The sequence below is a fragment of the Podarcis vaucheri genome, assembly GCF_965113315.1.
Source record: "Podarcis vaucheri genome assembly, chromosome: 13".
Taxonomy (NCBI): Eukaryota; Metazoa; Chordata; class Lepidosauria; order Squamata; family Lacertidae; genus Podarcis; species Podarcis vaucheri.
This window is the reverse complement of record NC_138751.1, coordinates 20,953,857-20,976,883: the sequence shown is the minus strand read 5'-3', so window position 1 is coordinate 20,976,883 and position 23,027 is coordinate 20,953,857. Positions and strand designations below refer to the sequence as shown.

Sequence of the window (23,027 nt, the reverse complement as noted above, 5' to 3'; positions counted from 1 at the left end):
TGTCCAGACAGCTTTCTGGATCATGTGGCCAGCATGACTAAACTGCTTCTGGCACAACGAGACACCGTGACGGAAACCAGAGCACACGGAAATGCCGTTTATCTTACTGCTGCGGCGGTACCTATTTATCTACTTGCACTGGCATGCTTTCGAACTGATAGGTTGGCAGGAGCTGGGACAACAATGGGAGCTCATCCCGTCGCGGGGATTTGAACCGCCGACCTTCTGATCAGCAAGCCCAAGAGGCTCAGTGGTTTAGACCACAGCACCACCCGCAAGTACAAAACCCAAGAAAGGGTTAATCCTGCTCCAACCGGTCTGCTAATGAACCCTTCCACCCTGCCCTCCAAAGCAGTAAACCCCACAGCAAAAGCTGCAAACCTACAGGCCTCTTGAGTGAGAATGGGCTGAAGGGGAAACGAAAAATCACTCAGACCTCCGTACTATGTCAAAATAAACTTTATGCAAGATCACATAATTTGCCCCGTTTCCCACCAAAGCAAGAGACCGCTGCAACCTTGTGAATGGCAAAGGGGCAAGGGAAAAGGACTATATACGAAGAAAGTACAGCGGTTCCTCAGTTTAAGAACGATTTAGTTTACGAACTCCACAAAACCGGAAATAGTGTATTGGTTTGATAACTTTACCTCAGTCTAAGAATGGGATCAACGGTGGAAGGGCACCGGAGGCGGGAGGCCTCATTAGGGAAAGCACGCCTCGTTTTAAAAACGGTTTTGGTTTAAGTACGGACTTCTGGAACAGATTAAGTTCGTAAACTGCGTAAACTGAGGTAGCACTGTACATAAAGTCCAAATGTGTCTCGTACACCCCACACTTTTAAGCAAAGCTTAGCTCGTTCTTACACTTCGCTCCATCAGAGGCTGGGTCTAAACAGCCAGCAGAACAAAGCTGTGGAATAAACCATGTTACTTCCCCATTTGCAGCTACAGGGTGGCAGAAGAAAGCTGCGGTAGGCAGAGTCTGACCCTAATTCGCATCTGCATGGGCTGGCAGTGGCTCACCTGGGTTCCACAAAGGTCTCTCTCAGCCTTACCTAGAGATAGTGGGGTTGAACCTGGGACCTTCTGCATGTGAAGCAAGAGTTCTCCTCCTGTGCTACAGCCTTCCTCCAAGGAGGAGTGCAAATTCATGGCAGTGGCAAGGAAGGGGTGAAATGGGGTGCACCCACTCACCACTAGAAGGTGGGCCCCAAACAATGGGTGCTGAGGCTATGCTGGCCTCCAACAGGAAAGAAAGTTTCTGCACTCCTGTTGAAGGGAATGGTTATTTTCAGCTCAAAGACCGGCCCTCTGAACCATCTTTTCGGGTGCCGGCCTACATAAAACTCTTGCTAGCAGAAAGCAAGCACTGCAGGCAGACGCCTGCAGGCGAACTTTTCTCCCTGGGTTTGCTGGTGTTCTTCAAGGGAGTTTACACCTGGGAATAATAACGAATAGAATCGCCTGCCTGTAGTCTGTAGTGTTCACCCCACTGCAGCCGTTCTACCTCCTCATTCTGCTGCATGTATAGACAAAGCCTTGAATCTCTTGTGAGGTGATAGGCCTCTGAAAGGTGAACGTCTCCACCTCCAGTGCGACAGGGAGTAAGGCCCACTAAATTCTACAATGGGACTCCTCCCCCGCCCCCAAAGTAGGCATGGTTAAAAACAACACTAGATTAGGTGTAGTACTTGTAAAGAGAGCCTGCAAGATCAAATGTATACTGCTTTCAGGGCTGTGTCACCTCAGGCTGCAAGCAGAGGCTCGCCTTACTGAATGCTTCTCCATACCCAAAACCCCACACACAGAACACTAGCTTTTCTGGGGAGGAGCCTACAATCATGTGGACCCCACTACCTGAGGTGAAGTGGTGTGGTGGCTCACCCCCAAAACAGGTTGATCTCCTTACTCCTAATTCTCACACGGACAGGTTAAGCTACATCAAACCTCTGCCAGATTATTGAAAGCAACCGTCCTCGAAAATGCCACGTGTCTGATTGACAATGGAGTGTGTGAAATCCCAGCCACACGGAGGGGGATGTTCTCGGTCAATGGCATATGTATGGTAGAGGTTAACTCCTGATATCCCACAGCTTGACTGGGAACGGGGTGGGGGGAGCTTGCCCTGAAAGCACTGCTGCTCGACAATGCTGTTGCCATGGCTGTGAGCTTCTCCGCTGAATAACAGCAGTGCTTCTGGGCTTGGGCCTCGGGCCTAACTTTGTGGCCATCAGGGAGAGAGGAGGATATCCATTGGTAGAATCAGTTGCTGGGTTTGCCAGTGGTTGTCAGGTGACAAAAAAGCCATTATCACAGAAGGTTCAGCAGTTGTCATAGCAGTCCATTCACAGTTCACAGACAGGCCATAGACCTCCTGGTGGGTGAGGCAGCGGAGGCGAGTGACCCATTTTGGAGCATGGAGGTGGGGTAAAAGCTGTTCATCACTCCCGGCCCAGCCGGTAGATGTGGTGTTGTGCCCCGTGCTCGCTGGCAGACACTTCAAACACGAAGGCCACACATAAAAGTAACTCCTGAGTTTCTTGATCCCGCAAAACCTGTGGGGGGGGGGGGATGAAGCGTATTCTTACAAGTTTCACAGCAGTGCAAGGGGATAATCCTGCCCATATCTAGGAGCGTAATGAGATTTCCCTAAATCTCTCCCACAGGGAACTTGCTGCAGCCCCCATAGCAAATTTGACAGGTGCTGCCATCTTCCCTTCCCTCACCCTTATTGCTGTGCCAGGTCTCCACTGCCTTACAGCTGATTCACAAATTGCAAAACACAAGCATTTATTAAGGGTTGCTTCCCAATTAAAAGACGCGTAAGTCTGTCAATTGAATTCTGCTCTGTTCGGTTATGCCTGTGTTTCCGCATGAGAAAATATAGTTCTAACCAGCACATTATTACATCATGGATGCACAAGGCACAGCCAGCATAATCTTAGAAGAGGCATCACGCCACACTGCCCTTGCTATCCTACATGAAGGAATATTCCTAAACTAGAGCTTGCCACTGGAGGATTTTATAAGTGCCATTTAGATTCCCCACAATGCATCACTCTGGAGAGCTATGGGAAATTAAAAGGTTGCCCTGTACTGTACTGACTCTGGGTCAGTCAAGGCCTGGAGTTTCTATTTATGGAGAATTCAAGTTTTGGCTTGGCTCCCTATTCTGCCTTCTCCTCCCCCAGGGAAGGAAAGAGAGGGAGAGAGTTAGAGAGAGCGCAAGATGGCCCCTCATTTCCTTCCCCAAATACCTGCAGGATGGTGAAGTTTTCAAGCACGCTGTCCATCATCGGCTTTTCTGGCAGCGTTCGCAGTTTGCGGATGAAGTTGATGAGGTACTCGCACAGTGGTGAGCGCTGCAGCTGGAAAACAAAGCGTCCGTCTTCCCAGTGGGGAGGCTCTGCTGTCTGCAGAGTTGGGGAGATGGGAGTGGTTAATGGCAAAGCGGGCATATGAGACACAGAGAGAACCTAATACATGCACACCACCTTTGTCCAAAGGAAGAAGCCACCTCTCTTCCTCCGCCACTGTAGGGACAACCTTCTAAAAGGAGCAAGACCCACACTCCTAAACTTAAAACGATGCAAAGATAAGTTTGACTGAAATTAAGCCCCCCCCCCACTTCCAAGTACTGTAAATCTGTTTGTGGGATGCAAATTCTTAACTCCTCAATGTCCAGTAGCAGATGAAGCTTAACACACTCGCACACACTTAAATTCTTAAACATTCTAGGCCAAGTTGCTCTTGACCAGGCATCCCCAAACTCAGCCTTCCAGCTGTTTTGGGACTACAACTCCCATCATCCCTAGCTAACAGGACCAGTGGTCAGGGATGATGGGAATTGTAATCCCAAAAGAGCTGGAGGGCCGAGTTTGGGGATGCCTGCTCTTGACCCTGCAGATCTTCCTAGCTTCCAGGCCCTTCTATAGTTTAAGACATGCACAGATTTAGCATTAGGCTGCAGGTCTCCCTTTTTTTAATGGTCTCCATTGGGTGAGTAGGGTACCAGGCTCCCTGCATCCAGCACATGAAAGGGAAAGCTTCAGATGAAAGGATGGAGGACTTGCAGCCTTCAAGATGCTGGAGCCGAACTCCCATTAACCCCAGCCAGCCTAGCCCAATGGTCAGGGATGATGGGAGTTGGGATCCAATATCTGGAGAGCCAGAGCTTCCCCGTATCTCTGCCAGAGCAGAAACAGCCCTCAATATGTTGTTGGACTTTGAAGATCAGTCAGCCTTGGGCCAATGAGCATGGGCAGGAGATTTGAGGCTCAACCTGCCTGGGTCACCCTAACAATGCTTCTGCCCCCACCACAAATCTTGGAGAGAGAGAGAGAGATGCAGCAATGGGATAAACAGAGAAATAGGCTGCACGCACACCACACCTTTAAAGCATGTGGCTTCCCCCAAAGAATCCTGGGAACTGTGGTTTGCCAAGAGTGCTGGGCAGTGTGGCTTTGTAAGGGGTGAACTACATTCCCCAGGATTCCTCATGGGTGTGGTGTTTACGCAGCGAGTAAAAGGCAACTTGAATTGTGGCCGACGTGGTTACTTTTTCACAAACTGCTGCACAGAAGCTTCTTAGGCGTAAACGAACCCTGTTCCTCTACCACCCCCACCCGCCAATGTGGCAACCCCCTCTTCTCTCCCCATCCACTCCCCCCCCCGCAAGTCCCGTCCTCCCCCTGCCAACTCTCCCCTACCCCCCCGCACCCACCTCCAGTTTTTCCACCACCTGTTTGCCAAAGGAGCAGACCTTGGAGGTGCAACTGAGAGTCAGAGCCCGTGGGCCCTCATATCGGCTGCTCACCCCATAGAAGGCCCCTCCTGTGCCCCCTGGTTCTTCTTCAAGGAGGGGAAAGCTCAGATCAGCCTATGGTAACAGGAGAAATGGGGAAAAATGCAGTGTTTTCTTTCTTTTCTTTTCACCCCCGCCCCGACTGATATAAAAAGCAGGATGTCATACATTTCAGGTAGTACTTCGTAAGTGGGGGGTGGGACAGGAATGTCTATTCTACAACTACTTGCCACAGCAGCTAAACAAAAACCCCACATGCAGAGAAGTAATATGCCATTGAATATCACTTGCTGGGGCAGGAGGATAGAGGGTGGGCATCACCTTCCTGCCCTATTTGTGATCTTCTGAGGTCTGGCCTTGGTGGGTAAGACAATGTTCTAAAGTTTACTATTGTTGATTCATTTGGGTTGGCCTTGGGGGGTGTTTGCAAGTAACCTTGCATATCCTGTATGCAATTATTACTTCTGTGAACCATTGCAATTCTATTTGCTTGAGGAGCTGGCTTTTGTGTGCATCGTTATAGCAATATAAATGCATAACCATTATCCTATACACAAATAGCAAACTAAGTTCTCCGAGGGCCAATCCTGACACTGCCGAAATAACATCAGCCATGCCACAAATGGAAGGCTTCGGAAAGCGTGTGGCTCCTCCAAGGTTTTCAACAGTGGGAAACATCTTTAGGAAATAAAAACCCTACACGGAGGGGGAACCCACCAAAAACATGGCAACGAAGACTGAGCATGCTCAGTAGCTTCAGAACGCTGACAGGCTGTTGTTTGGAGTGGTGGGAACCATGTGGGAGGGGTCATGGCTGGCGGGTACAGTAAATGGGAGCACCCTATACTGCAACGTTTTGTTGCAGGCTCACTGGCAATTTTTCTGTAGCTGTAAAGATGCTTAGACCAGCTTTCAGTTAGCTAGGAGCAGAGACCAAAGCTCCCTTGCAACAGTTTTTCTGGCTGGGACCCGCCGGATCCTATTTGAAGCTGGAAAGCAGCTAATGTGCACAGCTGAAGCAACAACAATGTACTCATTAGGTCAGTATTCAAAATGGCTCATTTGCCCCCTCCACCCAAACAGTGATGGAGCCATGCCTAGCTTTTCTAGGAGATCTGGCATGAATGTACCCAGAATCTACTTTATCTGCTTTGAACCACCAAGGCAATCCACCAGCCCCAGCAAACTGGCCAGGTAAATATCTATATATAATGCAGCAAAGGAGCTTTTGCCTTCCTAGCTTGTTGGGGATTGAAGGAAGGGAAGCAGGGTGGTTCTCACCCAGAACTTGACCAAGAAGAAGGCATGAGGAGGCCCCTGGTCATACAGGTCTCGCAGCCCACCTCCCCGCTCAGGGAATTTGTCGTAGATTTGGCGTACGTCCACCGTCTCCAGCGGGGAGTCAGAGGCAGGTGTCGGGTCGATATGCACAAAACGGTGTTGCTGCTTACACTGCCGAGAGGAAAGGGTGGAAGTCAGAGATGGAATGATGAAGACTGGCACCAGTTGCCTGAATTTTGATTTACTGAATCGCTTGCCAAAAGAAGTTAGAATGCAAATAGCTTTTTTTTTTTTAAAGTGCTTTACAACAGCTTTCAATATGGTACTCGTGCTAGTCTGTTGCTGCACCTTAAGCTAAGGACTAACACATTTTATTATGGCGTAAGCTTTTGTGGCCTAGGGACTACTTCATCAGATGCAAATGTTACTGCCGTGATCCTCCCAATTAACTCGGTAAAGCAGGAATACAATATGTGCAATTCTGATATTGCTGGGTTGCTGTTGTTTTTAAGTATGACATGTTTATCCTGCTTTTCCCTCCAGTGAGCTACAGGTAGCACACAATGTTCTCTCCCCTTATTTTATCCTCACAATAAGCCTGTGAGGTAAGTCAGATGGAGAGATAGTGACTAACCCAAGATTACCCAGCGAGTTTCACATCTAATTAGGGATTAGAACCTGGATTGCACCAACTCTAATAAAACACCCTAACCACTAAACCACACTGGCTTGTGGTCAGAGGCTGAGAGACAGCAACTTACTCCAGGTCACCTAATAAGATGAGCCTTCAGGATCAGACCAATGCCCCACCAAGTCCAGTATCCTGTTCGCACAGGATAAGTTCATGGCAACGGTGGGATCTGAACCCCCAATTTCCCGCCCTACACAGCTCAAACCTTTAGCTACTTCACCACATTTCTGTCTCTCCAAATTTAATCTTGAGATGAATATCAGCCTACAGTGGTGCCTCGGAAGTTGAATGAAATTCCATTCTGGAAGAAACCAAGGTGCAGCTTCCGATTGGCTGCAGGAAGCTGCTGCAGCCAATCAGAAGCCACGGAGGATGTTCGGGTTCCAAATAACATTCGCAAACCAGAACATTCACTTCTGGGTTTGCGGCATTCGGGAGCCAAAACGTTCGACTGGCAAGGCGTTTGGGTTCCAAGGTACGACTGTACTGGTATCTTAAGCTTAGCTTCTGCACTTGCTGCATGTAGTTTCTTATACTCGTCCCTCCATCCACTTCTGTTTATCAAGCCCTGCCCTTCCTCCAAGGAACTCTCGGCAACATAAACACGAGCTGTCCTATTTTACCCTCTTAAATAACCCTGTGAGACGGGTTAGGCAGTGAGACTGTGACTGGCCCAAGGCCTCCCGCTAAGCATCTCATCACTGAGTGCAGTCTTGAAACTAGATCTCCAACACACGGTCAATTACATCATCAGGCCAACTCCCAAACTTTTCAAGACAATATATGGGGACAGCTGGCACGAGGCGCAAGTGTGCGAATGGTGTTAAGTATAGGTACACATCTCACCGCATCTTGTTCTGCCTGCCGCTCCACAAACGCAGTGAACTCCACCAGCCGAAGCATTTCCGTACCAATGTGGCTTCCCTGCCAAGAGGTAGCGCTGGGGAGGCGGGGGGCTCTCCCTGGGGGTGCGTGGTAACCTGCCGAGCCGAGGGAGAAGGCACTGAGACCGACTGGCGCACTCTCACCCCCCCCCCGCCTCATAGGAAGGCAAGCGGTTTAGGAAGACGGTGGCTTACCTGGGACAGCAGCGGGTGCTGGGACTGGGATGGGGTATGGCGCTTGGAGGATCGGCTTGACGCTATGGGTAGGAGGGAGAAAGAGGAGAGTCAAGATATGGCTTTTCAACAGGGAGGCATTGCAATACACACACACACACACACACACACACACACACACACACACACACGTGTGTGGTGCAGAAATGCTAGACAAATTGCTGCTCCCAGCAGTGTGTGTGTGTCAAGGACTGAAAACAACAACAACAACAACAACTTACTCTAGAGTGTCTCGGGATTGGCTTGCATCCCCCGTCCAAAACTGGAAGAACTCTGTGGACTGGAAAAGTCAGAAGAGTTAAAAACTGCACTACATACTTAAGTTAGGGCTGCAACATTTATTCTGTTTACTCTGAACTGATGAAATCAAATTTTAAAACCGTTTAATTGACCAAGTTAAAGTGATTATTAAAACAAACAAACAAACAAACAAACAAACAAACAAACAAACAAACAAACAAGTGTTTATAAAAACTAAGACTGCATCTTGGAAGAGGAGAATGCCTCTTCTGTGGTGATGACATCTGCTAAGTCATCTGATCTAAAAAACTTAGGAAGCATGCTTCTTGCTTCCAAAACACGGTTTTTGCCCATATGCAAATATAATTGACTAATGCTTGTACATATGATCTGTCAGCTGAGGTTTTATTTGTTCAGCAGCAACTCTTAACTTAAACACCATTTAATAATAATTTCCTCTCTCCAGGAAAGAGCTAGTGATCTAACACAGAGAATTATTTTGAACGTCACCAAACTACAATTCCCAAGATTCCTTGGGGAGAGTCGAGAGCTAAACTGGCACAAACCTTAATCTAGGTTTTTAGTACAGAAAGAGAACAGGAACCGGGAACCTGTGGGCTTGCAGGTTTTGCTAAACTATTGCTCTCAACAGCCCCACTGGGCATGGCTAATTGTCGGGGATTGTGGGAACTGCAGTCCCACAACATCTGGGAGCCCACAGGTGCCCCATTCCTGCTGTAGCGTTACAGCCCCATAGAAACCCCACCTCACAGCCCCTCTCCCACATGCTTACAGTGGTGCTGGGTGGGTAGTGGGGTTCTGACAAGCCCAGTTTTTCCTGGAGAACCGTGGCAGATACGAGTTGAGCAGAAGACATGGCTGCCATAGTCTGAAGCGCTTTGTCCTTTGCTACCTGGTCCTTGAAGAGAGACAAATCCTGGTTTTCAAATGCCCGTTTCCCTTGCGCAGGAGTTCTCAAAACATCCTACCCCTAAGGCCTCTTTTCCCACATTGATTTCTCTACTGAGGAATGCCTGCAAATCAGCCGTGAAGGGTATGGAAGTTTCAGGGGGTTATGGGGTTCATAATGACACACATAACTTTGACTGTGGGGGTAATGTAATTTCTTCTGGGGCTATCACCCCACAGGAGACATTTGTAGGGGACAAGGTGCCATACAGGCAAACCATCAGTCATCACCTGTCTTCTCATTGAGGAAGCCGATGATGAAGGGATCACTCACTACTGGAGAACAACTCTCATCATGCCAGACCATTGGCCATGTTGGCTGGGGCTGATGGGAGCTGGAAGCCAGCAGTGCCTCAAGGACAGTTGGTTAAACACCCCTGTTATAAGGTGTTCACCCTGGAGTGCCTAGGGATTAGCCCCCTTGTGAGCCACTGAGTTACAAACAATAGTATAATTACCATCATTTACATGCTGCCTTTCCTTCCATTTTGGAATTCAAGGTGGTATATATTGGCATTGGCCAGACCCACACCTGCTTAGCTCCAGAAAGAGGGCTGCATCAGTTGCTGAGGCTCAGATCACACCCTGAAGAATTGCTTAGAAATCACTGCACTGGACTCCATTACAAAGAGAGGTTGAGAGAACTGGTAGCCCACCAAAGTGGAGACTGAGAAGAGACAGGATAACCATCTTCAAATATCCTAAATGGTTGCCACATGGAGGATGGAGCAAGCTTTTCTCCTGCCCTGGAGGGTAGGACTCAGACCAATGGCTTCAAATTACAAGGAGATTCCGACTAAATATCAAAGGAGCTTCTGACAGGAAGAGCTGTTCGACAGTGGAACGAACTCCTTAGGGATGTCAGTACAGTGGTGCCCCGCAAGACGGAAAACTCGCTAGACGAAAGAGTTTTCTGTTTTGGAGGTGCTTCGCAAAATGAATCTCCTATGGGCTTGCTTCGCAAGACGAAAATGTCTTGCGAGTTCCTGTGGGTTTCCCCCCCTTCCCCCCCTTTTTCTAAGCTGCTAAGCCGCTTATCCGCTAAGCCGCTAAAAGCCTCTAATAGCGCTAATCCGCTAATCCGTCAATGGGCTTACTTCGCAAGATGAAAAAACCGCTAGACGAAGAGACTCACAGAACGGATTCTTTTCGTCTTGCGAGGCACCACTGTATCAATATCGTCCTATTAAAAAACCTCCTCAGAAAACCAGGATTCCTGGTTTGCAGTCACACTTCATTCTTCCCCTGCTAATTACTAAGCTTCGTTCAAATCTCAGAAGTCAGAACTCCCTGACCTATCCCCTCCAGCCTGGCCTCTACAGGAAAAAAATCGCCCTGATGTTTGGCACCGAGAAGGCGGCCGATAGACTGAAACAATGAAGAGTCCCTTTAACTGCACCTTCAGTGTCTCTGACATGGTAGCAGAGCTGCATCACAGCCATGGTAGGGGGGGGGTTCAAGTGGGCTCCTTTTGCTTGCTGAAGCCCCTCAGGGCTCCTCTCAGCATCGATCAGCGAGGTTTCCTTAAAACAGGCCCACCTGCTCAGGGCAGCTGCCTGTACTGGGCCCCTTTCTGTCTGCCTTTGCTCCTTCGTGTCGAGAGGCGCTCAGAGCAGCTGCTAGGGAGCCATCATTGTTAATTCCTCCCCAGGGCCCGATGCAACGCTCCTCCATCAGGGATGTAGGAGAGCCAAGATTAAGATGGATGTCTCCCCTTGCTCGCTGCAGCTGCTCAGAGCTCCTCTCCCAGCTCCAAGCAGGACAGGTGGGACGGGACAACAGTCTGGAAAAATCAACACGCGTTGACTTTAAGAAAACCAGCCCCTTGCAGATGCAGCACAATGCTACTTTGGAGGTGACAGGGCTTTGGGGAAATTAAAATGGCGGCTACCTCACTGTAGCTCTTCTCGCTTGCCACCACAGCTGCTTGCCCTGCTTCTGTTACCTGGTAAACTCAAGGCACTCACATTAAAGCCCTAAATGGCTTAGGACCCAAATATCCCAAAGTGTGCTTTCTTTCCTCAGATGTTGAGGTCGGCAGCGGGGGCTGTCAGATGTTTGGGGTGGGGTGGTAGCAGCCCAAGAGAAGGCATCCCCTGTGGCAGCCCCTAGGCCTGAAGCCTTCATTATACAGTATACAGTGGTACCTCGGTTCTCAAACCTAATCCGTTCCAGAAGTCCATTTTAAAACCAAAGCGTTCCAAAGAGATCCCTGCCCCTGCTCCTGCTTGCACGGGAGTAGGAGTTGGATGGGCCAGCTCAGCTGGGGAAGTGCAGGCTCTGTCATACTTTCCATTGAGGGATTCACGCCTCACTCCCCCCTCAAGGAAGAAGTTTAAAGGAGCTCCGTCTCAGCATCAGAGCCCCTGCACTACCTGAAGGCAGCCAGGCGGAATAGTTGCTGGGGTGGCAAAGGTGGAGGCAGCCCAGCAGTTGCATCTGAGAGCCCCTAAACCACTGCTGAGGCAGCTGTCATCAGGCTGTCTCTGCACTGGCACACGATGCTACTGTAAACTTCTCTACTGAGGTGAACGCAGCCATGTACCCCTCAATGGAAAAGTGTGACGGAGCCTGCACCTCTCCAGGTGAGCAGCCCCGATCCAGCTCCTACTCCCATGCAAACAGGAGTGGGGCGGGGATCTCTCAGCTCTGAAGTGGCGGCTTTCCAGTCCCCAGCTGAGCTGCCCCATCCTGCTCCTATTCACGTGCAAACAGGAGCAAGGGCACTCAAGACGAAAGTGTGGCACTGAAAAAAGAAGTGTAACACTCAAAACGGAACAGTTCCAATTCTGAAAAAAGTTCACAAACCAGAACACCTCCTTCTGGGTTTGCGGTGTTCGAATTCCAAGTTGTTTGTGAACTAAGTTGTTCGTGAATTCCAAGTTGTTCGTGAACTAAGCTGTTTCAAAACTGAGGTACCACTGTAGTTGCCACCTTTGACACCTGAGAGATGTTTTCAGGAACCACCCTATTCCAGTGACTGTAATTTGTTTTAGCTGTTTTTAATGTTGATGGTGAATGATGGGTAATAAACGGAACACATAATAATAAAAAACAATTCCCCCAGAGATGGGGAGGGGGGTGGGTTGATTGATGGCACGTTCCCAATAACTTCCCTCAAACCTAGAGCTTGTCCCAAGTACCAGCAAAGCATTATGGGACTTTGGGGGGGGGGTAAAATATGTACCCCCTTACTACTCCTCCTTCAGCAGGACGGGTAGGGAATCCAGAGGTGCAAGCTTGTCATAAACATTTCAGGGAATGCAGGGAAGGGACTCACCTTGAGCTTGGCCTGAATCTCACGGGTTTTCCGCCGGGCCAAAACCTGGATGTGACTGGAGACCTGTGGAAGGAGTTGGGGGAGAGACTTAGCAGGAAACTCTGTGGGGAGAAAGGGGGAAATCTCACCAGGCCTCATTCTCCCCACACACCTCAGATTTATTTCCTGCAGTCTTAGGCTTCATGTCAAGCCCATCACGTTTACCTGTTTCCTTGTCCGTGTTTTGCCTGTCCTCAGTTTAATGTAGCGGGCAATGAGTTCATTGCGGCCTGAGAGAGAAGAGGCAGGAAATCAGGAAAACAACCCATCCAACTTGGGCACCATATACAGAGGTGGAATTCACCCGCCTCTCTTGACCATGCCACCGACAACAAAGCTAGGTTGCCACAGGGGGCAGGTTGCAGCCTCCCTAACTCTGCACATGCTCAGAGACACAACCCTGCTAACTTCTGAATCATCTGGACTGTCAGGTCACACCCACTGCAGACGTTTAAAAAAGGTGGGCGGATGCAAACCTGACCCCTCCTCCAGCAGACCTTGCACCCGGTTGTCCCCCATCACCAAAGGTACACCCTACGCTGCCTCGAAAGACCCCGGGGTGCTTTCTGTGGTTTTATCTTCACAAGAACCCTGTGAGGTGGGTCAGGCTAAGAGAGAGTGACTTGTCCAAATGCAGGATATTGATGCAGCAAGTTCCCTAAAAGAAAGGGATGCTACAAATTGCAGAACTGAAAATGGAATTGTCATTAGCCGCTCGCCTATGGAGAGTAAGTACTGCCTCCAGGTGAGTCTCTGTCCTTATAGGTCTAGCGCGGCACATTGTGGGGCCTCTGTTTACAACGGTGCATTTAGCTCCCTCATTTCTCTTCCTGGCCCTGCTGGCTCTTTTGTTTCTTTTCTGTCCCTAAAGAGAGCCTTCTGCACAGCATCTATGGCACAGCACCATGAAGGCCGCATCTGAGGACCACCTCTTTCCCCCTCTCAGAGCTGTAAGGGAAAAGGCACTGCTAGCGGTGTACCGCAGGAACACAGCACCATCAGTGGCTTACCTTCCCAACTCCTTCCATTTCTTCAAGGAGCTAGAAAAGCGTCGTCTTCTTTTTTTACCTCACGTATTCTAAGCCCATTGCTTCTCATAATATCTTATGGCTTGCAGGACGATCCCCAAAGAGAACCAAGGACAAGAGCAGCCGGTCTAATGGGTCAAAGTGAAGTTCCACCTACCGTACATCTTCCCCTCATCCGAAAGAATGATCTTCCTCCTCCCACAGGGTGGGTAGATGGCCAGGGCCTCCTGGAAACTCTGCTCAATATCTGGGCTCCAGACCCCTTCTGCATCGTTGTCCAGACCCTTCTCCCCAGTGTCCCCCATCTCCCCAGAGGGGCTGGCCCCCTCGCCCCAGCTGCCAGGCTCTATGGTGTCAGGAGGGTTACCTGGAAGAAAGCAGAACAGGCGGCAATCAGATCTGGGATGGAGGAGCGGAAAGTTTCCTAACTGACAGAAGATGGGCAACAGCTCGTCTACATTTCCCCTTCCTTACCATTTGGTTGTTTTTACCTGTGGAAAGCTTGGTGTCATATAGTTAGTCCTAGACCAAGGGTGGGGAACCTGTGGCTCCTGGACTCCTAACTCTCCCCATTCCTAGCCAGCATGCCCAATGGTTATGGATGATGGGAGCTGGGGGTTCTCAATAATATCTGAAGGGCATTGGAAGCCACCTTCCCAAGTCAGGCTATTGGTCCATTTAGCTCAGAATTCTTTACACTGGGTAGATAATATTCTCTAGGATTTCAGACAGAGGACATTCCCAGCCTACCTGGGATAGCTCAGATGGTACAGCATGAGACTCTAAATTGTGGGTTCAAGATCCACACTGGGCAAAAGACTGTACAACTAGTACGGCAAAAGACTAGAGGACCCTGGTGGTCCCTCTTCCAATGCTACAATTCTATGCAGAGGACTGAACCTGGCACCTTCTGCATATTTATTTATTGCCTTCCTATACCAAGGAGCTCAAGGTGGCATACATGGTTCACCCCCCTCTTCATTTAATCCCCACAGTCTGAGAGAGGCAGTGACTGGTCCAACATCACTCAGTGAGCTCCATGCCCAAATAGGGATTTGATCCCTCGTCTCCCAGGTCCTAAAATGACACTGGGATATGCCCTATATACAGGGGTACCTCATGTTAAGTACTTAATTTGTTCCGGAGGTCCATTCTTAACCTGAAACTGTTCTTAACCTGAAGCGCCACTTTACCCAATGGGGCCTCCCGCTGCCACCGTGCTGCCGGAGCACAATTTCTGTTCTCAACCTGAAGCAAAGTTCTTAACCTGAGGTACTATTTCTGGGTTAGCGGAGCCTGTAACCTGAAGCGTATGTAACCTGAAGTGTATGTAACCCGAGGTACCACTGTACTTCTATTATGAGTTAAGTTGCCCATTCCAATGCTGACCAGAGAACTGATTGGAAGCAGCAAGGCAAATAATATTTGTTGTCCAGCATTGTCTCAGCAGCAGTGGCTATCAGATGCCCCCGATAAACTTATAACTAGAGCACAAAGGAACAACTATCCCCCGCTCTTTGATCTCTGTATCTTGTAAACAGAGGTATATTACCTCTAATAGCAGAGGTTCAATTTAGCAATGAGTAATAGCTGCTGATACAACTACCCTGTATTTAAAGAGTATTTAAGTGAGAGCAAGGCCATCATCTCAAGTTTTAGCTGTGACAAGGAAGGGTTTCGACACCGACAGATGCTCCCAGATTACCAACTTTTTTCCTTTTTCTATCTTCTGTAGAACCCAAGATCTGAGGCAAAAATGTGCAGCCCCCAATTCTCAATTTGTTTTGTGGGGAACAAGCCTTCTCCTACTTTTCAATGTTTGCAGCCTGTGGGTGAAATCCCACCCAAATGACTGACATTTAGGAAAGCGGTTCAAGCCATTGAGTCAGAGGCTAGAGTGAAACTCCCATTATCATTATTGACTATTGGTTTGTGACGCCTTGAGTGCTCCTCACTGCTGCCCAATAGAAAGTTCAAGTATGTTGGATTTAGTGTAGCTGTGATTAGGCAGTAGTACGACAATTAAAAATTAGTAGTAAATCAGGCACTCATGCCCTAAGGACTTATTTCATATGGGGGGGGGAGTGATTTTCTTCTCAATTTGTGAACATGGTATAGCATAATAGACCCATATTGCAGGGGAAAGGACTATGCCCGAGATTGTGGGTTACGCCTGCCCTGCCAAGTACTGTTCTTATGCCCATTTTCCTGGAGGAAGTGAAGAGGTAACGTACGGCAACCCTGAAGTGTAGTCCCATGTTGTTAACCTGGTTTTGGGGGAGTTGCTGTTTTTAGTGAAACGCAGTGAGGAGAGGTCTGTGAAGCTGATCATAGCAGCAGTGCAATTAATTAAGGTCTGGAGGAGGTGAAGGGAGGCCAGGCACAGGACAGGGTTTCTGTGGGCAGGGGAAAGATGTTATCTGGGTGCCAGTTTCACCCGTAGGTAGACAGCAGGCCTACTTATTGAAAACTAACAGAGCAGTAGATCTAAGATAGAAGTTTCTTAAGAGGCCTGATCTGCCTAGGCCTCACCACGCTCAGCCACCAAATCTACTAGGGAACCATGGTTTGTTAAGGTGCAGAGAGTTGTTAGGAGACTCTTATTTCCCTTGCAGAGCTACTATCTTCCAGAGTTCCTTGGGAAGAGGGATTGACTGTTAAAACCACTCTGGGAATGGTAGCTCTGCGAGAGGAATAGGGGTCTCTTCTCCGCACTCTCTTTTTGTTTTATTAAATATTTTTATTCAGTTTCCAATACAAGATTTAAACATACATTTTCAGTATTATCACAGATACATAATTTTGACTTCCTTCAGCTCATCCGCGAATCTTCCGTTTCCTAATCTTCTATCTGCAATTCTAAATTTAACATTGCCTTTTGTTTTAAATAAAACCTATTCCCTTTTTTACTGTTTCTAATATTATTTCTTCAAAAAGCATCCTGTAAACCCACAAACGTTATTTGCGTATTCTTCTCCACACTCTCAACAAACTGCAGCTGCCAGAATTCTTTAGGGGAAGTCACAACTTTTTCAAGTGGTATCACAGAGCTTTAAATGTATTATGTGAATTGTTTCTATTCATGGTGGAGGAAGGGAAGGCTAAAGAACCATTTCCCTGGTTGGGGAGAAAGGTGCTGAGTACCAGCTAAGGAGTAAACCCTACACAAATCCGGAATGGAGTCCCTAAGATGGCTGGATGGCGCCTTGAACGCCTCCTTCCAGCAACTCCTGCAGCCAAACCAATGCCAAAAAGATTTCTCTGCTTTCCTTTGGACAACATCAGCGAATCCAAGAAGTGGGTCTTGTCTGGGCAGCCCAGGACCTCTATACACACTGCCCAGGCATGCACTGAGGGGATATCACTTCAGTGCGGCTAATGCAGCAGTTTGACGTCACCCCTGGAGGCGCACTCCATTGTCTCTTGAGACAGACAAGATGCCAACAACAACATGATAGTATTGAGGTGGGTGGATTGGCCTTTGGCATCAATATCTATATGGGGTGGGGGGCATCATACGGACACAGGGCAACATGGGGGAAAGCAGCACCACTGACAAACAAAACAAATGGAGCCAAAGTGGCAAAGCTCTTAAGGGTGATAAAGAAAACAGCATGTTTCTCCATGGGGGGTGGGGGAGATATTCTAATTGACAGTTGTTAATAGCAAGGTTTGCCGCCTCATTTTGGGAAGGCGGTGGCCAGTCAGTAGACCTTAGGTCTACTGTAGACCCTGAAAGACTTTAGCCCCCGCTAGTGTTGGTGGGAGTGAGAAATTTGTACCGGATTGGAGAAGCGAGCAGGGTTGAAATGTAAAGAGCAAAAACTGGGTGGTTGTTGTCGTCTGAGTGGAAAGTCCAGCGTAGGCCAATTAAGTCTCCTCCAGAGAAACCAGATTGATCGGGGAAAGAAAGAACGAAAAGGTGTAGGCCTCTCCTGCCCCCCCTCACTGTTCCCTGTCAAGTGGAAACCCGGTTCTTTGCCTGGTTATGCCAGTACAAGTGACCCCTGGGAGCACAATCAGCAGCAAGACAAAGAGGCCTTCCAGCGTGGATTACGTCTAGCTTTAAAAGACAGGAAGGGGGCTGGCTCTTTAATCTGTGATCAGATTCCCCCCACCCCGCCTTTTTGGATTGTGGGCCTGTATTTCCTTTGCTAACCCTGCACCACCGCTGCCGCCAGAAGGCTCCCAACAGCTGCAACCTTCCCAGACGGATAAAACTTTTTACGAAGAAAGGCACTTCCCTGGCGTGAGATTAATCACAACCACAAACTTCCTCAGAACCAGGCCAAGGACATGTGTTGTGGAAGTCAGAACAACTGATTTTGGTTTTTTTTTTTGCTTTTGTACCGAGGTTTTCCTCTGATTTCTAAGTGGCAAAGGGGCGGGGTGAGATGGAGAGGGAACTAGGCTCGCCTGACAAACTTCCCATCCACAACAAATCCAGAGGGAACAGCTTCCTTCAAGTCTCCTCTTCCGGGGGGGGGGGGGGGTTTGGCTTGTCCCACCCAACTGGATTTCCTGTACTGCTGCAATCTCGAAACCACTTCTACTACTTAAGTGATTTTCAGAGTGCAGCCTAGTTTTGGGAAAGCTGAGCCGTAGAATCATCTGAAAGAAAGGCAATTGGATGTTCTTTGGCAACAAAACAAAGGTTCGAAAGAAGGACAAACATTGAACGGATAATTCAGACATAACAGTTGTGCACAAGTACCATCTCCGCATAAACCAATACGAGTATACAATGAAGAATATCGTCATCTGGACAATCCAAACTGAAGCATCTCGCCTCAGACATTAGGCAGACATTTTGAGCTGACATTTAGTTGATACCCCTACTTGCTCTGGGATATCTCCACAGAAGTATGGAACAAAGGAAAGGAGAGGGTATCCATATTGCATTGCACAAATCCGAAAGAAAGAAAAACTGCTTGAAAGTGTTATTTACTGAGAAAGAACCAAGTGCTTGATATATAAACTCTGTTTATAAACAGCTCTGAGAGACTTGTAATAGCCACTTGTCTATGGCAAAAGGGGGGGGGGGAGTTGCCTTCATTCAAGCAGACAGAAGAGCTTTTGTATACTATGAAAGAGTTGGTTCTCTCTCCCCTTTTGGGCTGTCAAGGGGCCACAAATTGCTAAACATAGGTAGCGGCAGGCAGACATACATTTAAAACACATTTTAAGCATACAGCTTCCTAGGAACTGTAGTTTAAGGGGAACTGTAGCTCTTAAGTGAAAACTATACTAATCAGTGTACAGAGTGTCTATTTTCAGTATTCGAGTCCTTTTTTCCCCTCTTAGCATTTTCCAGCAGCCTTTGTTTCTTTTCACCATGTTCCACAGCAAAATTATGCTCTTTTGACTCTGCACTACTGGAATTAAAGGTATTAAAGAATGGAGCCTATGCTTGATAAACTACAGCTACAATTTATATCAGATGGGAGTAAATCCCATGAACTCCAGCTATTTCTGAGTAAATTATGTTTCATATCCCACGCTTCCTCCAAGCTACTCAGCTAGCTAGCATACATGGTTCTTTCCAGACTCTCTTTTATCTTCTGAACAACCCTGTGAGGAAGGTTAGGCTGAGAGGTAGTAGTTGGCCCAGGTCAGCTTGCATAGTTCCTGACAAGATAGATATGTGAACCTGGGCCTCCCTGGTCCTAGTCCAACTCAGTCTTCCCCAACCTGGAGTTGATGACAGTTGTCTTGCAAAACAGCTGAAGCCACCGCACCACACTGGTTTAGGGATGCGGGTGGCGCTGTGGTCTAAACCACCGAGCCTCTTGGACTTGCTGGTTCGAATCCCCGCGACATGGCAAGCTTCCATTGCTCTGTTCCAGCTCCTGCCAACCTAGCAGTTCGAAAGCAAGCAAGCGCAAGTAAATAAATAGGTACCGCTGCGGCAGGAAGGTAAATGGCATTTCTGTGGCTGTGGCACTTGTCGCAGTGTCCCGTTGTGCCAGAAGCGGTTTAGTCATGCTGGCCACATGACCCGGAAAGCTGTCTGTGGACAAATGCCGGCTCCCTCAGCCTAAAAGTGAGATGAGTGCCGCAACCCCATAGTCGCCTTTGACTAGACTTAACCATCCAGGGGTCCTTTACCTTTTACTGGTTTAGGATTAGATGGCATGGTTCACATCTTACCTGGGAGTAAGCATACGATTTGAGCTACACATTTTACTATCTATGTACCTTTCTAATAAAAACCATTTTTCCAACAGACCCTGCAGACTGTTATTTTGGAAGGCTCTTAATGCAAGTGGTAAACCCAAATAAAGCTAAAATAAACAAAAGGAATACGATGCACGGAGAAAGAGCCCCAGCAATTGTTGTTGGGGCTGAAGTTTTCTTTTTTTAAAAGGAGGAGTTTATGAAGACTCCATTTTGAGAACAAGCCAAACTGGAGGGCAGGTCTCCTTCAATGCCTTTGTATGCCACGAACTGAGGAAATGCTAAGATAATTTTGATCCTGTGTAGAGCCTGCAAAATGGAGTAAAATTCCAAAAGACAAAGGTGGGATCTAGACTCTCCATTCCAAAAGCTTAACAGTTCTGCAGAGTTTGCAGCAGACACAGACAAAAGGATCAGTCACAGGTAGCTCCGAATACACAACTCCAAAATGCCTCAAATGCAGTGTTTTGATTTGCTTTCCACAAGTTTTCATGTACAAAGGAAAAGAAAAAAAAGTTGCATGGAAGTTAAGAAAAGCAAGCTGCCCTCCACAAAGCAGCAATGGGCCCCAACCTCATCCTGTAATATGAGAAACGCATGCACCCATGTGAAAGGTCATGTTTGTTTTTGGAACAAGTCACATCAAGGTCTTGTGCAAATGGAAACTGCTGTATCCAACCTGCCCACCCCCCACCCCTCTCTTACACACACATTTACCGGCCCATCCTTAATTGCAGGCGCTGCAGTTGCAAAAGCCACAACATGAAGCATACAACAGTTTCAGCGCCAACACACCTGCTCACTAGATGTGGCACACAGAACATTCAATCACAACGCCACCTATACACGCAAGACAGGCAGACTGGCAAATTTTCCTTACGGCTTAACAAAACTCCCCCAGTGTTACCTGTTCCTGAGAAAACCAGCCTGAAATAATACAACCTTTGGAGACACCGGGTTGTAATTTTAACCAAGTTCTACTCAGGATCAACCCAGCTGAAAATAATGAGCCCAAAGTTAATCATTTCCATTAGTTTCGGTTGGGACTACTACACCGCGTAGGGCTAGCGTTGGACGCAACACAAAGGTCTGTTTTTAAAAATATTCAAAGATGGTTTGGGCTTGAATGTGAGGAACTCAGGGAGATGACGGCTATCCATCCAAAAACTTTTTCCTGACTCTAGCGAAGGGCCTTTGACAGAGTGGGGTGGGAGCTGAGAGGGAATTGAAGCACCTAAAATAAAGGGCAGGCAGATGGCAGCTCTACTTCTCAGTAATGCCACCAGGGCAGGACTTTGGGGGGAGAAGGCCAGGATTCCTGTTCAAATGAATGGGCAGAGAACCCCCAAATGTGGAAGGGGCTGCCGACATGTTGACAAAAGTAGCACACATTTCTATCTACAAGGACTAATAAGTCCCAGGTCTAAAATTACCCCCTGCAACTCTACTACCATTAACTATTTGTATAATTGACAGTAGATCATACATTAACCTGAGTGTATTGTGGTTGCCCCAGTCTTTGTACTGTATACTTTTGCTAGAGAGCTTGAATGCTTATTGCTACAATCCACTGTGGACTCTTATTCAGAAGCTGCCATATAGCAGCTTTGACCATTGGTGCATCTAGTGCGGTACTGTTCACACTGACCAGCAACAGCTCTCCAGAGTTTTGGATAAGGGAGTCTTATTGTAAGCTGGTTCTCCCACTCACAGGCAGCAGAAGAGAACTGGCTCCACTTCCCGAACCACCATTTTGCATCTGGCTCTGGTTGAGGGATCTCAGGGTTGCAGTAAAAAAATGACGTAGATCCTTCAAGCCTGAAGTTGGATCACCATGGCCCTAGAACCAGGATTGCCAGATGACACTTCTATATTTCAGATCTTGGCCATCCATCCATAACACAGTAGGCATGACATACATTTGAACTTTTCCCTTTCACAGAACATTTCAAAAATGAGCCTTGTTTTGGCCTGTGTGGGCCAGGTATTTCCTAACAACACTAATCACCCACAAATCAGAATTTCTACCTTTTGATTTTTAAAGAGAGGGTTCTCCTTGCTCAGAAGTCTCTGAATCATCACTCACACACTCACGGATATCTTTGAAGGAGGGTACTTCCCCCCCCCATGTTTACTCAGAAGTAATTCCCATTGTGTGTGGCTTAGAAGTAAATGGGCAGAGGGCTTCAGGAAGTGTTTGTTGACCCCTTGGGGCAGTGGGGAATGTACAGATCAGGTAAGATAAAGACTGCCCTCCCTTAATGGCTGACATTGTGAGGGAGAGAGGAGATGGGAAAAGTTAAAACACAAACACACACTACATCCCTTCCAAGAGGAGGATCAAGCTTAACAAAATAAAATTTGGAACAAGCCCATCTCCGCCCTCCATTGAAACTCGCTATCAAAACGACACCGATTCACACAATTGCCCCCTGCAAGCAACCTAATGAACTCTTGGCTTTCAGACAAAAAGTTATAGCCCCTGTCCTTTACTCAGACAAAGAGAAACTCACAGGCACACAATCAAGCCATTAAAAAAGGTGTGGTACTCCCTCCCATCTCTCTGCTTCGAGATTTCACATTCAAAAACGTTTATATATATTAAGAGGGTTAACGACGGCAACCTCTTACTACTTACGTGCAAAATCAAAGAATACAGCGTGAAATGCACACAAATTACTGGATATTATAAAGATCTTTTGAAAACATAGTCCCAAGCAATCCAGTGACAAATATATATATTTCAGTACCTATATATCAGTACCTATACATAAAATAAATTAAAACCACAATATATTTATGTACGCATACAGAAACCCTCACGCTTCCAGTCTTCCACTTCTTTAAATTAAAATTAAAGTAGTGGTCGACTTTTCCCACAAAAGAAGAAAAGTTGCAAGCAACGTTTTTCCTCCCTGCAAACCAAAATCAAAAGCTAAATCAACAGCTCACCACCAGATGCACGTTTAAATCGAAATCTTCCCTGTCAGGGCTTGCTCCCAAGTAGGAAATTAAACAGAACGAACGACTGGGAGGAGGGGAGGAAATATTACTTACTTTCAGAAGATACCCAAGAGGCCGGTTTTGTGCGCGCTAGTGAAGGCGGGGGGGGGGGGAGGGAGAACGTAAAGGAGAAACTTTCCCTGAACTTTGCTTTAAGGGGGGGGAGGGGGCGTGAAAAAAGAGAATAAAAGCTCTTCACCGCTAGGGTTAATTTTGACTCATCCAGGAGGTTCCTGCCCACTGCTTGGGATTGGAAACGGGAAGAGGAGCAGCGTGGTGGTGCGCGCAGAGGAGCAACAGGCCTGCGTGGTATTTTGGAAAGGTGACAGTTTTCCTCTGGAATCCTTGGAATGAGCAGAGGAATTAAATTAGCAGCAGTGAGTCAGTTCCACGAGGGG

At 47.8% G+C, this 23,027-nt stretch overlaps 1 protein-coding gene across 6 annotated transcripts; it reads right to left on the bottom strand.

Annotated features, from left to right (window-relative positions):
- Positions 1-444: 444 nt before the first annotated feature.
- TEAD2 (TEA domain transcription factor 2) lies at positions 445-22,965 on the bottom strand. Of its 6 annotated transcripts, none has more exons than XM_082197060.1 (12): positions 22,829-22,965; positions 13,607-13,816; positions 12,587-12,651; positions 12,383-12,445; positions 8,927-9,052; positions 8,115-8,173; positions 7,855-7,916; positions 7,622-7,755; positions 6,085-6,255; positions 4,723-4,878; positions 3,257-3,412; positions 445-2,554 (listed from the first exon to the last, which is right to left on the bottom strand). In XM_082197060.1, exons 2-12 carry the CDS (start codon positions 13,752-13,754, stop codon positions 2,441-2,443), a joined length of 1,254 nt encoding a protein of 417 aa, XP_082053186.1. In that variant the 5' UTR covers positions 13,755-13,816; positions 22,829-22,965; the 3' UTR covers positions 445-2,440. The 6 variants fall into 6 exon arrangements, with proteins under 6 accessions (XP_082053186.1, XP_082053185.1, XP_082053189.1 ...); XM_082197059.1 differs by lacking the exon at positions 22,829-22,965 and adding an exon at positions 22,684-22,807; XM_082197063.1 differs by lacking the exon at positions 22,829-22,965 and adding an exon at positions 22,684-22,807 and having other exon boundaries at positions 4,816-4,878.
- Positions 22,966-23,027: the final 62 nt, after the last annotated feature.